We start from the raw sequence: 17,939 nt of genomic DNA, 5'->3' as shown, positions 1-17,939 counted from the left end.
GCACCCTGGGTGCGTTCCTGTGGGTCTGGAGTTTTTCCAGTGTTAAATACTTTTACTTCTACTCCACCATATCTCAGAGGCAAATATTGTACTTTTACTCCACTACAATTATTTGAAAACTTTAGTTACTTTGTAGATTATTATTGCAAAACATAGGCTGCTATGTTATGCTATATAGCTGTTTTCTTCATCTCCCCACAGGGGGGCAGTATTGCAACGTGTGGACAGCCAGCCAGACTAACCTAGGAGGTCAGTGAAGGTAACACACTCACTCACTCACTCACTCACTCACTCACTCACTCACACTCACTCACTCACTCACTCACACACACACACACACACACACCTGATGTCCATGCACATACTGTACATTTTCAAACCATTAGATATGCATTACATCATGCACAAGCACACACGATTAGAATACTGTATGGTTGACATGCACACACCTTGTGAACTTCAGCATCTCCATTGTTGGAGGTAATATCAACCTGCATCCTGTAATTCTGACTGCGTCAAATAATTTCCTGTCTGTGGGCCAATCAGGAAACAGCTTGTTGCAAGGGTGTGAAACCTTGCTTGTAGTCATGGAGATGATGGAAATTATAAAGTCATCAGAACCTGAGAGGAGAAAGAGAAGGAAGGAAGGAAGGAAGGAAAGTGAATTATTCCACCACGTTAGACCTTTATTGAACCCCCGAGGGACATTGTGTTACCACAGTAGTCCTGCTGTAGGAAGCACAGGATAGATACAGGTACATTAAACTGTAGGACCTTTGTAGTCATAGTCTGGCTTGGACTCCGTATTTGGGCCTGCCTCACACAGAACTCCATATGGAAGGCACACAGACAGACTAGCCAGGGTACCCAGGCTTTTACAGATGGATGCAAAAAAACTAGATTTTCCTTAATGTCATGCGTTTTTCAATTAAACAAAAGTTATTTTTGATATATTCATCTTTCACTGGTGTATCTTCCACAATAACCACTTTGACAACTCCGGCAATGTACCAGAAATGGATTTATTCATGGATTTTACAGTAAAAAGCTGCAAGCCTGCCTGCTTGCCCAGGGGATAAATTGAATCTTGACCTTCAGGTCTAAATTGGTGTCGGATCCTGTTATATATATATAATATATAATTCTATTGACATATCCTACCGTATACTTGACTTTCTTGACTTAATCCTCTTTACCCCGTTGAGGGGCGTAGGGCGTTCACCAGAGCTCTCCATATCACTGTCTTCTGGGTCTGGACTTTTGCTTCCTGCCAGCTCATTCCAATGTTCTTTAGGTCTTGGACCCTACCATACAAATTGGACAAAATTACATTTTATTCAAACTAGTCAACCTATTTATTTCTGATAACGTCTTTATTGCATTCCAAAATATCCTCGGTGCAAAGACCCTGCAGAATTAATTCACTTTGGAGTGGTACTTTTGTGGTTTTGTTTAAACTGAATCCTGGTTATTGCATTTCTATTATTCTGGGAATTTTAACAGACCATAGACACATGCTGTGATGACAACAGAGCTACTAGAAGAAAAAAAAGAAACTAAAATTAATGTTATACAGAGTATGTGGTCAGATGGTTTCACTGACCCAGTAGTTATATTTTAGATTACCTGGTGAAGTGTTTTTATGGTTAATTCAGTGACATCCACAAATGTATTCTGACCATTCTTTATCGCAAAAAGCTTAATAGCGTAATAGAATGCCTGCAAATCTGTCTCTACAGGCTTTGGGCCACACAAACACGCGTGCATGGGTTAGTTCCCATGGTGCTGCTGACCTAAGTAGGACAGAGAGTGTGTGTGTGTGTGTGTGTGTGTGTGTGTGTGTGTGTGTGTGTGTGTGTGTGTGTGTGTGTGTGTGTGTGTGTGTCACACACACGCACACACGCACTCACACACTGTGTGAGTGCGTGTGTGCGCGCGTGTGTGTGTGTGGGGTATTGTGTACATTGTCGTGACCAATTAGAGTGGCCTTTTCTCTGTCAGGACAATACTACACACTCAAAGAGAGTGGGGGGTGGGGGGCTGGGAGAGAGGAGGTTAGATCTGAATAGTCTATTAAAAAGGAAAATACAAAAAGAGAGATAGAGAAGAGAGCGGAAGAGGAATTAAATAGCGAGAGGGAGGGGTGTGCGTCTGTGCGTCTGTGTGTTTGTGTGCATGAGTGCGTGTGTGCATGAGTGCGTGTGTGCACAATATCTGTATGTCTTCTGTTTTATTGTCAGAGGTACATATACATAATCAATTAACATCAATGTTCTCATGACAACCACATATCGCGGTTTATACAAAGAGGAGGGCTTAGTTTGAAATAGCCACACTAGTATAGAATACAATGACACCGCATGGCCTCCCTGTCCAGTCTTTAGCTAGTGTTATTACACTGCTTGGTTGAATGATTGGTTAATCACTGAATTCAGCTGTGTGTTATTCCTGAATAATGACCGCTGAGCTCAATAACGGACCGCTAATCAAAGGCTCAGAGCACCTGCTGCGCTGCTTGATTTTGTGCCGTATCCAACATGGCAGCCATGTAATAGGGTGACCAGATCCAAACAGTTCATTTGAGCAGTGGTTCCCAAACCTTTTCATGTCAAGGACCTCATGTCAAGGACCCCCAAATTGACACTAATTAGCCCGCGGACCCCCATTTGAAAATATTATGCAAAAGGACCTCCATGAGATGATTTTTACAGCTCTAGCAGTGATTTTCAACTATGTTCATTTCAAGGGCCATCGGTTTGACCTGAATTAGGCTACGGTGACGGTCCCCTATTTAATAGCATTTCTATCTCTGGGACCCCAATGTATATTGTAAAATCAAAGTTAATTTAACTCTGAGATTGTACAAATGGAACCAAATGGACATGTTAGGGTCCATTTGGTTCCATTTGTACACTCTGAGTTACAAACCCATAAAGGTCCATTTGGTTCCATTTGTACACGCTCTGAGCTAACTATCATTTAGCTGGGGGCCCCCTGGAACTCCCTCAAGGACCCCACTTTGGGAACCACTGCATTTGAGGGACAGAAGTATCGCTTGTGTGGGACAAGTGGGACAGGACGGGGTTAGCAACTTGTTGCTGTTAAAAGCCTTATGACATATTCGGCCAAAATGATATTGCCTATCATTTTGTTATTAAACCCCTCTGGAGTCTCACATTTAAAATGCTAATTTTGGTCATAGGTGTTATGGCCGACTTGGTAGTGTAGCCTAGGGGATATTTCTCATGTTATTTTAACAGGCTTAAAAACACATCTTGCAGGAAAAGAGACAATTAGAGAGCTTTACGTCAGAAAGCCAACTATTAGGGGACTAACTATTATGGCATTTGAATATGATGCCTGCCAGTCACAATGTGGGACAGGGTCTCAGTTTGTGGGACACCTGAAAAGTCTTTGAAATGAGGGACTGTCCCTCACAAAGGGGGACATCTGGTCACCCTACCATGTAAACAAATGCACAATGTCATTTTCAGCTAAACATTGCTCTCAAGAATGTTGTTGAAAACATTCAAAGCAAGAAATAGACAGAATATTGATTCTATTTGAACAACACTTCCTGTTGTTTTCCGAGGCGACATGTACGTTGCACTGCGCTGACCCTGACCTTGCATCAATTAATGGACTCCTTTCATTACCGTAAGGCGCAAGCCGCGTAAGCAATTTGAAATCCTTATTTTTGTCTCAAATAAGACCAGCCCGCCGTCAATTATCCCTTGCATAGCAATGTGCTATGCTTCCACACAAATCACAATGTAGTGTTCAGTTGCGTTGTGATTGTCAATTTACAAAAATGACATTGTTGTCATCATTGACCAATTTTGAGGTCCGTGGCCTGCTGTGAGCATGCACAAGACAGCCGGCCGAATGCACACATCTCCTGGCAGAGATTCATAAACACTAAAGAGGTGTTGATACCAGCAGTAATGTTAATGTCCAGGTGTTGATACCAGAAACATTCAATACAACACAACGCTTGCAGTTGTATTTTGGCAGCATTCTGCCATAGCAATGTTGAGGGTTATTAATGTTGTAAAATCCTAGTGACTACATGTTTAAATAACCAGAGTTAGTTAAACCTGAGCACATATAGTGAGTGTGTGCAAACTGTGCATGTGTGTGTGTGTGTGTGTGCATGTGTGTGTGTGTGTGCGTGCGTGCGTGCGTGCGTGCGTGCGTGCGTGCGTGCGTGCGTGCGTGCATGCATGTTTACTAAACGGCTCATCCTTCCATAGAGGACTGTGTTCTCAGCTGATTGTAACAGATAAAGAACAAACTCATCTCTCAACTTCAACATCAGACTGTAACTAGTTCATATTCAGAGACTTGGGGCCATGACCGTGATTACAGATCTCATAGCCTGTGGCAGAAATGCTAATAAACAACTTACAATTCGGCGAAGTGAAAAATCTGCTTCGTCAGTCCATAGTCCATATACAACCCACTGAGGAGGAGAAAAATCACACCCATGTGAAATGAGCAGTGCCTTTTATCATGATGATGACGTATGATGATGATCTGATCCCACATGCCGTCACAGGGGGTGGACTAATAGACCAGTAAGTCGCTCGGCCACTGGTAAGACCAGTGGCCGAGCGACGCCACCGACATACTGTACACAGCCGATTACAGTACTTGCGCGCTCTGCTTGCGCAAGTAATAACTTTGGGGCAGACCCGTCTATAGTTTGAATGGACAGGGAAAATGGGGATGGATGGGGATGGTTCAACATCAGGATGTCAGAACAGGTTCTGACATATATCTAAATATGGAGATCTAAGGGTTTTAGGTTTGAGGTCAGATGTAGAGTTGCTGGCCAACATTGATCACATCAGGGATCTCCATATATGGGCTTAATTGCGACAGCAGGTCGCATTTACAATGACATGAGAGATCTCCATCCCTGATGATGTCACGTGATGTTACGAGACCTGGGCTTATTTGGGGGCATTTCCATGTATGGGGATAATGAGTGACTGACAGGAAATGAACATTTCATAGTAAATGCGACCTGCAGTCGCAATTAATGCCACACACGTTTTTGGAGCGGTTACCGCCATTCATAAATGCGAACTTGACCAGGAAAGCGTCTGTGTAATTTTATTGCTGCCTGCCTGAGCTTGGATAGGACGATTGTTGTGTTTCCATTTTTAACTTACCCATAAACTGAAGCCTTATTGATGAAGACAATAACATTTAATCAACACTTGAATTGATTAAATACATGCATACCGGTATTACTGTTAAGGAGGAACTGAGGTGAGCAAAACGTGTTTTAGTTCAGTTCTGCTGGGATTTCCCAACAGTGTAGGAAGGGAGTTGCTTGAAATAACAGCAGGTGCTGCTGGCTGTCAGCAGTGTGTGTGTGTCTGTATAATGTCCCCATTATGCAGCCATTCTGCATACAGTCATTGGCTGCTGTTTTCCACTCTGTCTGGTATATATCCTTGGCAGTGAATTCTATCAAACCATCCACAGCAACCATGATTTGGTGGCGGAAATGCGTCCATGTTTGACACAGAGACATCCTTCAGTTGATAGAGTTGCTCGCTGCCTGTGACTGTGTGACTTCAGCTGCACGGGCTGATCAGATGGAGTATAACTCCTAGAGAAAATATGGCCTGAGCCACCGCCACGAAGCGCTGGCAATGGCTGTGTGTGATCCCCCCCCCCCCCCCCCCCCTCTCTCTTTCACTCCCCCCCCCTTTCTCATCGAATCCAACATGGTCCAGGGCAGGCAGATGGCTGCCCACCCAGATCCTGGTTCTGTTTGAGGTTTCTTCCTGTTAAAGAAGGGGAGTTTTTCCCCTTGCCACTGTTGCCCAGTGCTTGCTCATGGGGGGGGAACAGTTTGGGTGTCTGCTTTACATGTAAAGTGGCCTGAGACAACTTGTGATTTGGCACATTAATATAATGGAATTGAAGCCATGTTAACTTCTAATGTCCTTTCATCAGTTCTGCTGTGGTGAGTGACCTTGCCTCAGGTTAGAATACGCACGCACGCAAGCACGCACACACGCACACACACACGTTCCCACACTCGGTCTGTTTATACAGGCATAGTTGACAAACTGCTGAGGGTTAATTTTTTTACCCTGTGTGTGTGTGTGCGTGCGTGTGTGCGTGTATTGTCCTGTACAAGTATGTCCTAGTGTCTGTTTTGTTATGTGTACCAGAGTATGTGTCTAAATAAAGAACAAAGAACATGAGGGTTACATGATTACAAAAACTCCTCTCCTCTCCTCTCTTCATCACCACAGTGACAGTAACCAGGAAGGAAAGACTTCCTTGTGTGTCCAATCATCTGGGGCTAAAGGTGTCAGAAAGAGCGTGCGTGAGTGCGTGCGTGCGTGCGTGCGTGGGTGCGTGCGTGCGTGTCATCCAGGGAGGAAAAAGTCTCTGAACAAACAGAAAGACATCATTCATTTACTGTAGGAGTAGGACTGGACACATGGCTGACTGAACGCACGCACGCACGCACGCACGCACGCACGCACGCACGCACGCACGCACGCACGCACGCACGCACACACACACACACACACACACACACACTCTGGAGTCTAGAAATGGATTGATTGTGTGTGCACGCACGTGTGTCCGTGTGTGCGTGGAAACAATAATAAGAATGTTTATACGTTGTGCAGTGATCAGTGACCTATTTGGTAAGTGGTATTTTTACAGGTGTGTGTGTGTGTGTGTGTGTGTGTGTGTGTGTGTGTGTGTGTGTGTGTGTGTGTGTGTGTGTGTGTGTGTGTGTGTGTGTGTGTGTGTGTGTGTGTGTGTGTGTGTGTGTATGGTGCTGCGAATGGAATCTTGCCCTGGAATAGACTTTAGCTGTTATAAACCAAGATACGATGAGAGAAAGGAGGCGGGCCTCTCTCTCTCCATCTCCACAACATATTGTCTCTCAACAAGGCCGGGCTTGATCTACACGTTTGAGTGTTTTAATGATAAATGAAGTCAAACCAAATAAATAATTTATGCACTGCTGTTTTTTTCTGTCAGGTTTTTTTCTATTACTAGCCTACTTAAGTGAGGTAGGCCTACTTTTACTAGCCTACTTGAGTAGTTCCAATTTTCAATAGGCCTACTTTCACTTCTACTCCACTACAAAAAAAAACTGAAATGGGTCGACATTCTGCATAATGAGTAACGTACTTTTACTTTTGGTAAAAGTAGGCCTTTTACCGGACGTAGTACTTGTATTACTTGAGCGTTTACATTGTAGTAGGCCTATTGGTACTTTACTATTACTATTTAGTAAATAGTACTTTTTTCCACCACTGATACCCTACCACCAAAGAATGTTGAATTTAATGAATGAAATGTAAAAGTTTGAGAATCTACCCATTGCTCTCTATTCTGCTCCCCCCCCCCCCCCCTTCTCTCTCTCTCTCGTTTCACTTCCTCACGGCGAGGAGGAGGAGGAGAGAAAGCTGAACCTCTCTCTCTCTCTCTCTCTCTCTCTCTCTCTCCCTCTCCCTCTCTCCGCTGCTGTCGTGGGAGCGGAGCGAGCAGCGATCACTGCTGTGATCTCACTTCTCCCCATGTCACTTTAATCCCGTTCTGTCAGACTGTGCTGTCACTTAAACTTTATAAACACCACGGACCGTTAAAACCTTGTAATTCTCGTCTGTCTGCCCTCTGCCGTTTGTCAAACTTTAACATTTATAACTTTTTGAACGTTTTAAAGACGGTTTAAGTCAGTTTCAGTAGATACAATGTCTGTCCCGTTTTCCAACGTTTCTAAAGAAGAGGAGAGCGGCTCTTTCTGACAAGGTCAGTGTTTGAATGGCTTCGTGTGACTTTGTTCAGTTTTTGTTCAGTTTAGTTAAAAGTTGTGCTTCTTGTCTGTGTGGACACGGCTAGTATTTTTCAGATAAATGTTTAAAACTCAACTGTGGTTGCCAACTATCCAGTCCAGATCCAGTCCCCTGGCTCAGCTGGCTGGTTTTCCTTCTGCAGTTACTGTAATTGCATTCACCTGGTGTAATTATATTCTACTCTGTAAAATCCAGAATTCTATCTTAAAGCAACAAGCTGCAATAGGATAGCCTACTTGCATGTTATGAGTTTTGGGCAGTAGGCATACTACTTGTCAGTCAACCAACCAGTAGGTGTCCATACCAGACCCCATGGGGTCTATATTTCTCAATGAAAGAGTAGAGAGATTGACCACCTCCATTCGAACCTACAGATTAATTTAATTCAGTTAAAATAAATTCTGGTTTGCAGCTTTATTTCCTATATTGTAGCCTACAACAGTGCACTGTGCAGTCTACTGTACACTACACATCCAAATGGACGGTCTTATTAGTGTAATGCTGAGGATTAGTGTCAAAAAGGGTGAAGTAATGCAACTGCTGGAGGGAAAAACATGATTTAGCGTAGCTCTGGTACATACCCTAATGCTATGGATGGACCAGAGCTAGATTTAGCAGGGAGTTGAGCTGGGATCTCTGGTTTTAGTCAGGTTAATGCTATTTTGAGCAATATTCTTTCCCTCTAGAGGATAGCCTACAGTACATGAATATTTTGAGACTAAAGTTATACTCAGAAGCATATTGTCGCTAGAAACCTTATGTCCAAAACCGTTAATTTTTTAGGAAATGAATAAATACATTATTAATAATAATAATAATAACAAGCTCTTAATTTAATTTAATTAAAAAACAATCAATATTTGTCTGATGAAAAGCCGTGAGGCTCGAAACATCATGTCCACTATGGTGTAAGGAACCTTAAAAAAAACATTTTAAGCTGCTTACCTCAGTGTGCGGACCCTATCTTTTTCTTCAATATTTATAAAACCCACAGACACACTTACTGTAACCACTTTCAAGTTTCAACCTGGTGTCCCTATTTCGGGCATGTCATTATTAGCGGAACTACAAGCAGAAATACAGTAGCTGATCTAACACTAAGCTCTGCAGTTGTGAATCAAGAATGAAGAAGGTTTATTTGCCAATTGCCAAGCAGCGAAATGTAACTGTGGCAAGGTCAGGCAACATAAGATAAATAGACTATGACAAAGATTATACTATACTATACTATACTATACTATACTATACTATACTATAATTTGTAGTAGTCAATCGTTTTTTAGACCTTCTGCTCCCCAATTTAGTCGTTATGCCAATTGATTCCTCCCCACACACATTTCTGTGTTGTCACTGCTGTCGTATGCTATTGACTCACCTGCCAGTGAGGAGCCCCCACCGGGAGGATGATTGTAGAGCCTTCGTCCTACTCCTCTCGCTCAACACTCCCTGCTGACAGGTGTCGCCCCAGCCTGTAGGACTACGTGGCGATGACTAATATCACCCTCGCCGCCCGGCTTCCCCCGAGGTGTAGAACGAGGATGACTGGAAGCGACGATGGAGGGCTTCCCTGAGGACGACCTAGAGAGATCAATACTGACAATGCAGATATACTGTTACAAGTCCTGTATTCAAAATGTACTTGAAATAAAAGTACAAATATATTGGTCGCAAACTATACTTGAAGTACCAAAAGTAAATTAATGTTAATGGTTAATTAATGTTTTGTAATAACAGTCGATATCTACAAAATAACTAGTAACTAACGTAGTTGTAGTGGAATAAAAGTATAAAAAATATTAGCCTCTGAGATGTAGTGGAGTTGAAGTAAAAGTATTGCAAATTGGAAATACTCCAGTAAAGCAAAAGTACATTGTACAGTACTTAAAGCAAATGTAAGTGCGACAATGTACAGTATAAAACAGGGCATTCATGAGAGAAGTTTGAGAAAAGTTTAAACGTATGGTTGGATGTAATTCATTGGCGTTAATGGTAGAGGTCCTGTCTTCAAGTTCATGGTAGGTGCGTGTAATTCACTAGCGTTATGTTAATGTGAGAGGTCCTGGCTTCAGGTCCAGAGTCCATCGTGCTGAAGTGCCGTTGAGCAAGGCCACTGAAACCATTAATGAGCTGCAGGCGGTATAGCTGTTGTGTGTTTGAATCCATTATGATGAAACATGTAGCCTACTGTAGCTGCATGTTATCTAACATCTGACCTGGTGGAATAAGGCTCCTGTCAGGTCACTACACATGCACAAAGGTAATAATGTCTACTCCAAATAATACAGCCCGTTTGGACTTTGATTTATGGTTATGAAAAGATTGAACACACACACACACACACACACACACACTCCTCTCACTCTACCTCGCTCTCTTTATCTCTTTGTTGAACAGTACCACTTCTATTATAACCATTCTCCCTCAACCCTCTCATAATATTACAAAGTGTGTATTTCCATCTCCCGGCATGCCTCCATGCATGCACGTCTGCGCAAGCGCGTGCGTGTGTGCCTGTGCGCCTGCCTGCCTGTGTGTGTGTGTGTGTGTGAGAGAGAGTCACACACATACAGTACATCAAGTAGAGCTTGTAAGTTGTAACAGAATGTTCAGTAATTCTGATACAGAATCAAACGCATGTTGTATTTATAAACTTGAAGACACAGATAAGCTAGGCTACAGTTAGTGTGACATTCTATGCGTGTGTGCGTGCATGTGTGCCATCAAATATCTTCCCTTACCATTATTTTGATTACAGTCCACCAGATGATTGAGTGTTGACTGTATACAGAGACACATATCTGACTGTTATTGCATTGGTAAAGTTAGTTCTATTAAAGGACCTATAACATAAAATTCAACTTTTTCAATTTCTTTTGTGTTTTTGGGGCTCCCATACTGTATGTGTTTTCTATCCCCACAAATAACCAATTTTGAACAATCAGGCTTTCATATCATATAGGTGCTTTAATGGAAATTGCTCTCAGGAACAGCTCAACTGATTTTGTCCTCATCGTGATGTCATCAATGTCACACTACTTTGTTTTCCTCGTCAGTTCCAAATTTGCATTTCCACTTTGTTTACAATGTCCACCATTGTTGATTTTCCAAGCTGGCATGGAATGGAAACAAGCCTGGTTTTATCTAGCATCAGTATTATAATGACTCAAATATTAAATAATCTGCATATCAGCACCCCCACCACCTCAGGTCATTGTGGTACTGCAGCTAAAACTGCTTTCAAAGTCCAAGGACTGGTTATATCAGAGTGGTGATTGAGGCTCAAACCATTAGAAATAACTTTGAGGGACATAGAAGACAATATGATATTAAATATTAAACGCAGTTTTAAAATGCATGTTATTTGCGCTTGAATAATGTATGTGTAGTATTTAGTGCTGTCAGTACATACATAGTACTACTAATACTTGTATTACTTATTACTATACTGCTATATTGTTAGTCTCTGTTAGTCTCAGTTAGTACTGTTACAGCCAGCACTATTAGTGCTATTAATATTGTTAGTATTGTGAGGTTGTCATCTTAGCCGAATGTTTATGTCATTATTTTGACAGATGCTGATTGGTTGTTGGCGGTTGCTAGGTGGTTGCTAGGTTGCGGCCTTCTATCTAAACCCACATGGAACGTGAAGGTTCATTAAGAAGGTAGGAGCACCCACGCACACATGCATATTGCGCACGCACGCACGTCGCACGCACGCACACACGCACGCACCCACGCACGCACACACACACACACACACACACACACTCACACACACACACACACACACACACACACACACACACACACACACACACACACACACACACACACACACTTCTCTCATGCCCCCCTCCGCCTTCCATTCTTCTTTCTCTGTATCTTTCTGGCTCTCAGACTGAGGAAGTGAAACGTGTGTCACCTTTAAATCCTTCCCCCCTCCTGCCTGTGCAAACTCCCCCCTCCCCCCCTTCCCGTTCTAAAAGGTCCCTTTGTTCTGAGAGAGAGAGAGAGAGAGGGAGAGAGACAACAGGAGTTCCATCTCTGTTTTGGTTTCCCTTCCTCCCTCCCTCCCTCCGTCCGTCCGTCCGTCCGTCCGTCCGTCCGTCCGTCCGTCCGTCCGTCAGTCAACCCTACATTCCTCTACCCTCTGTCCTCGTCCCTCTCAGTAACTCTCTCTCTCTCTCTCTCTCTCTCTCTCTCTCTCTCTCTCTTTGTCTCAATTATTTATTTTTGAGCACTGCTAGCCGCTCCAACAGCTTTGTGTGTGCCTCCCCTGTGACGTCATGTGGCAGCCAAGTTTTATTCCAAATAAACTATTACCAAATCCAAAACACTATAGATAGTGATAGTTGATAGTGGGCGTGCGGCGCCCCCTCGGTCAACTAGGTTCCATATAAATAAACATTTAGGCCATGTGGCCCTGAAAAAGGGATGTACGATGACGTTCATCATACATCATCATGATAAGAGACACCGCTCACTTGTGTTATTATTATTTTTTACTAGGAAAAGGGTTGTCCTCAAAAGTAGACCAATCACAGCTCCATTATCATTGATAATCTATACGTGCAACTGTTGTTCTTGAGAAGCACTTGTGTTATTATTTATTGGTGAAAGTGTTTCCAAAGATCTGTATTGTCTGTATTCTGGTTGTATGATTCACAAGGAGGAAGTGCACCTCTGTCTAGTTCAACTTCGCACCTGTCTGACAGTGAGTGAACACATCATATTCCATATTAGTTTATTCATTACATTTTGAACACATCCCTATTCTGTGCTGAACATTCTGGACAAATAGCCGGTTGTGAGCTTGTAGGTTGACTATTTTCAAAGCCAAGAGATTTGGGGCAGCGGGGGGAAAAGAAGCAGACCAAGTCTAGAGCCCTAAGGCAGGGGTTCCCAAACTCTTTTACATGTACCCCCTCATCTGAAGCGGCCGCAGAAACCTTTCAAGTGTCCTGAGTCTTTTTGTTGTTTCTGCAGCATGCGTCCTGCTGTTACTGTTTGGGGTCACGACAGGTTGACTGATGTTGTAGTTTTAGTAATCATGTCAGCTATTGGCCCAAAGCAAACATGGGAGAAACACAATGAACAACACAAAAAATATGTTTATTGCGCAACTTGGCAGAAATGACCACGTAGATAAACATAATTTTAATGTTAAAAAAACTTTTTTTCTGGGAATTATTTCGGGTACCCCCTGGCTATGCGCCGTGTACCCCTAGGGGTCCGCGGACCCCACTTTGGGAACCGCTGCCCTAAGGGACCTCGGCCAACTAAGTTTAAGTGGTTAATGTTTCACCCCAATTTAGTCAATTATCAATGGGCATGTCTTAATCTTTACATGCATTGGTTGGTGTGTTTTTTTTTTTTTTTTTAATGTTATCTGAAAAATGTAGAGATTATGTTGGATGTTTGTCACAGCTGTTACCAAACATACAAGTCATTTTCTTTTTAAACATTATGATTGTATGATAACCAAGTATAACAATGATAGAAGTCATCATCACCATCCATAGACTGCAGTTGAGATGAAAGACAGTCAGGCGTGCTACTCTGGTTTATCTACCATTGCCGTGGCCAGGTCTTCCTCTTGGAGTCCAGTGTCTCTGGCAACAGTGGTGGAAAGTAACTAAGTACATTTACTTTAGTACAGTACTTACCGTAACTACAAATTTGAGGTGTTTGTACTTTACTTGAGTATTTCCAATTTATAATACTTTTATATTGCACTTGTCTTCTACTTACTGCTATGTATGCCTACATCTCAGATCCAAATTTTGTACTTTTACTCCACTGCATTTATTTGAAAACTTACTTTGTAGATTTTGATTATTATTACAAAACATAATTATCCACTTCAGCCCTATAGCCTATACATTTCGGCATTTGAAATGAGCAGATCTACAAGCTCACAATGTGTCGCATTTGGTACTTTACTACATTTTGATGCCAATACTTTTATACTTTTGCTCAAGTACATTTTGAATTCCGGACTTCTACTTGTAACGGAGTAGTTCTACATTGCAGTATTGATACTTTTACTGTCTGACAATAGCATCTACATAATGTAAATGACCTTCCTCTAGTCTTGTTGGATAAGGAAGTCTCCAGAAGAGAGATCATTCTAGCAGTTATCTGTGTAGCAGTGTTCAGCAAAAACAGCATGTCTTTGGGCCAAACTATTGTGAAAGATAAAACCAGTAATTGTGATAAAATATACAAAGTATAAGTAATAATATTATAATGAGATGGTAATACAATCACAGAGCCACAAAGAACTAAACCTTGTTTAGTATACCTTATCTCTGAGGCCGTGGCGCGATGACTCTTGTTTGGTTGCCAATGAGCAGCAATGCGCTTTCTGTTGCTCTCAAACAGATGTTCAAGTTTGAAGAATACTTCTGTTGAATTTGTCACAGGGCAGCAGAAAGTTTACTTATGTTTGCAGCATGAGCACAGCATTAAGGTCTGACCAGTTGTCTGCCTAGTCTACAGTAGGCTACCTGTAAGGACATACAATACACTGATTTTGCACGGTGCCCTTCTTTCCTCTGTTGCCAACCCCAGTTGATGATGTTGTGGCTGTTGGTGATGTGTAGGGATGGGCAATTCATCGGTCAACACATCAGTATCGGCCGATATTGGTCTTAAACCAATATATCGGTAATCGGTATCGGTAAAATAATATATCGGTTTTAGCAGATATTATTATTATTTTATAATAATTATGTTGAAAAATAAATAAATAAAGGCCTTTGTGATGGTGAAGGCTGCAAATTCTATCAGTGTTTTCTGGGGAAGATTTCAAAAGAGTTGGAAGTCGAAAGTTGGAAGTTGGAACATTAAAAAAAAAACATTCAAGCTGTTTATGTTGGGATATAGGCCAATAATGGTGCATCCCTAGTTTTGGAATAAAGTCAAGAGGCGTTGCTTTTTTTTCAATTTCAGTGTTTATAAGCTTTTTTCAGAATAGCCATCGTTATCGGCCATAACAGCATCTCAAGGGACTATCCCTTCAATAAAAATCGTATGAACTGAGCAGTGCAACTATACCTTTTTTGTTATATTTACTGCCTTTGGTTGTTGACTTAAGCATGAGGGTTGTAATGATCCCTTCTTCCTGGCCTGTGTGTGTGTGTGTGTGTGTGGGGGGGGGGGGGGGGGGGGGGGGGGGGGGGGGGTCAATGGGTTGTACTCATGGGACTCTGTACTCAGTCAGATATGGGTCATACTCAGACAGACGTACACACAAAGTCACTTGATGGAGGCGGTTGGCACCACTCAAAAATCTGAAATCTACAGAGACAGGATGTGACTGATGAATTCTCTCTCTCTCTCTCTCTCTCTCTCTCTCTCTCTCTCTCTCTCTCTCTCTCTCTCGGTTTAGGAGTCTACACAGGTTGAAGTATGGTGGTTCCTCCTCCAGCCTCACAGAGCTGTCTGACAGGAGATCAGAGAAGGGCGGGACAGACGAGTCCAGCAGAGACAGAGGGACACAGCAGAGGAGAGCAGGAGCCAACGCCACCTGGAACAGGTAAAGGTGTACATGCGCATGTGGGTGTGTGTGTGATGACACAACAGATTTTTAATGACTGCAGTGCACACTGGATGAGTGTCAGACACACAGTATAAACACATTGGGTTCAACTTAATCAATTTGTGTGTGTGTGTGTGTGTGTGTGTGTGTGTGTGTGTGTGTGTGTGTGTGTGTGTGTGTGTGTGTGTGTGTGTGTGTGTGTGTGTGTGTGTGTGTGTGTGTGTGTGTGTGTGTGTGTGTGTGTGTTTTGCCTGACACCGTTGTATGTCAGGACTTGAGTTGTTAAAAGAGATTTCCAGAAAACCGTTTTCTTACCGTAATATGATGGCCATAATCCATTGATCACTGGAAAAGTAGCAAAAAAGAAGGGAAAAACAAGAAATCTTGGCATTTGTCAGGTGAAACAAGCCTCCCTTTTGTTCCCCCCTAACGTTTCCTTTTTTTTTGGTAACGTGTAAGTTTCTCTGTCAAAACCTTGCGGCCGTTGTTTTCGTTCGTTTGCAACGTTATTTTGTTGGTTAAATCACTGTGTTTTGTTATGGCTTTCCTGCTCTACAGTTAGCCGCTCCGCTCCGCGTTGCAGTGTGGTCTGGTACAGAGACTTCCGCGGTGCGCGTGTCATAGGATAGGAGGCAGCCAATCATGACTAGGTCGCTACTACGCGATTGACTACACGAGTGGTTCAGAGTTCAGACTCCCATTGGCTTAGGCAGTATGGGGTCAGACTCCCATTGGCCTCTTGGGCAGTCAATCATGACTAGGTCGCTAATAGAAACGGGCCTGTTATATGTCAGGTTTCACCAAAAAAAAACCTCAGCGTTTTACGGCCGGTCAAACGCTAAATCTCTTCTTAAATCGCGCAAGAATTATTATTTTTTTGAGTGGTGCAAACCACTCCAATAACCAGCTTTGTTTGTATCCGTGTTTGTCTGTACCTGTACGTGGGGCCCAAAAGAATGAGCATGGTTACTATGGTCACTGACATTACGTCAGACCACAGCTGATCAGGCTATATAAGACCTTGCACCACTCAGTTCACACAGGTGTGATTTTTTTCCTTACATCTGCTATAGATGTTGTGGGATATAACTCCACAAAGTATTGTCACTCTAATTCCTGCGTAGCCGGTTTGAGCCCGCCTACCTTTTTAAAGCCGTAGCACCCTATATAATTATTATATTTTTGGCCACTAACAGTGGTTCATACATCATCAGAATTCAGTAAAAATAACTTTGCAGTGACCACTGTTGCAGCCAGCGAGTGAGTGAGTGAGTGAGTGAGTGAGTGAGTGAGTGAGTGAGTGAGTGAGAGAGAGACAGACAGAGAGAGAGAGTGACAGAGAGAGACAGAGAGAGAGAGACGGAGAGAGAGAGACGGAGAGAGAATGAGAGATGCATGACAACGGCAGGGATTTAACTGTAGCCTGTAGGCTGTAGGTCTATTTTTAGCCTATTTTGTGCAGAATTTAGCAGGTTTTACTGAAGATTTGAAGTTATCATTCCGCCAACTATTATATGTCCATTCTTTCACTGCACTATACTTTGAGCCACTGGTGCTGCCTACAGGCGATGTTTCTTTTTTTTCCTTTTTTTTCCTCTCTGTTTTTTTCAGGCTTGATGATGATGATAATTGTGATAATTAATTGTTAGGGTCGGAGCTTCGGGCCGACCCAGTTAGGGTAGGGTAGGACCGGGCCCGATGACAACTCTAAAAGAGTGTCTGTTCAGTAACAGTGGTCCCCCTGTTTCTCTGCCTCTTTATTTAACAGAAAATGCATTTTCAAGTCAGGATATCCAATAATCAGGATAGAGATCTCAGGCAGGACACAGATTAAACAAGTGAAATTGGAAGCGATGATACAAAGAAATGAGCGGACAAAATTGGAACCGGAACAATATAAAGAATTAAGTCACCTAGATGAAAATGCCATGATCTGCCATCACCTCTTAATTGAAACAAAGATCTACCTCTCGGTTTTTCCAGAGAGAGAGATAGAGAGATAGAGAGAGAGTGAGAGAGGGATTGAGAGACAAAGAGACACAGAGAGAGAGAGTTATTTCCTATGGAATGTCATACTGTGTCAGACATTACTAGTGGAATGCTGTATTGTTGCCATCAGCTACACACACATGCGCTTGAGCACACACACACACACACACACACACACACACACACACACACACACACACACACACACACACACACACACACACACACACACCACACACACACACACACACACACACACACACACACACACTGTTGGGTGTAATGTTGCTGTTCTAACAAGTGAACAGACTGTAAGGCTCAGATCAGCATCAGGTACAGGATTCTAATGTAAGTGTGTGTGTGTGTGTGTGTGTGTGTGTGTGTGTGTGTGTGTGTGTGTGTGTGTGTGTGTGTGTGTGTGTGTGTGTGTGTGTGTGTGTGTGTGTGTGTGTGTGTGTGTGTGTGTGTGTGTGTGTGTGTGTGTGTGTGTGTGTGTGTGTGTGTGTGTGTGTGTGTGTGTGCGCGCGCGCGCACGCAGCATCCATAATGCAGTGATCTCCGTG

The 17,939-nt window shown here is 42.8% G+C and overlaps 1 protein-coding gene across 1 annotated transcript in view; it reads left to right on the top strand.

The window, feature by feature from the left end:
- The first annotated feature begins 7,528 nt into the window (after positions 1-7,528).
- Positions 7,529-17,939, top strand: part of LOC306916446 (proline-rich protein 5-like) — a 16,292-nt gene continuing 5,881 nt past the window's right edge. The window contains exons 1-4 of the mRNA XM_079494298.1: positions 7,529-7,800; positions 11,417-11,506; positions 15,238-15,384; positions 17,915-17,939. The exon at positions 17,915-17,939 is cut by the window's right edge and continues 56 nt beyond it. Of these exons, the coding sequence (XP_079350424.1) occupies positions 11,481-11,506; positions 15,238-15,384; positions 17,915-17,939 (198 nt within the window). The 5' untranslated portion in view covers positions 7,529-7,800; positions 11,417-11,480. The remainder of the gene's footprint in view (positions 7,801-11,416; positions 11,507-15,237; positions 15,385-17,914) is intronic.

This window comes from Electrona antarctica, assembly GCF_951216825.1.
Source record: "Electrona antarctica genome assembly, chromosome: 23".
Lineage (NCBI taxonomy): Eukaryota > Metazoa > Chordata > Actinopteri > Myctophiformes > Myctophidae > Electrona > Electrona antarctica.
The sequence above is the reverse complement of the archived record's forward strand: the minus strand, read 5'-3'. Positions and strand labels throughout refer to the sequence as shown.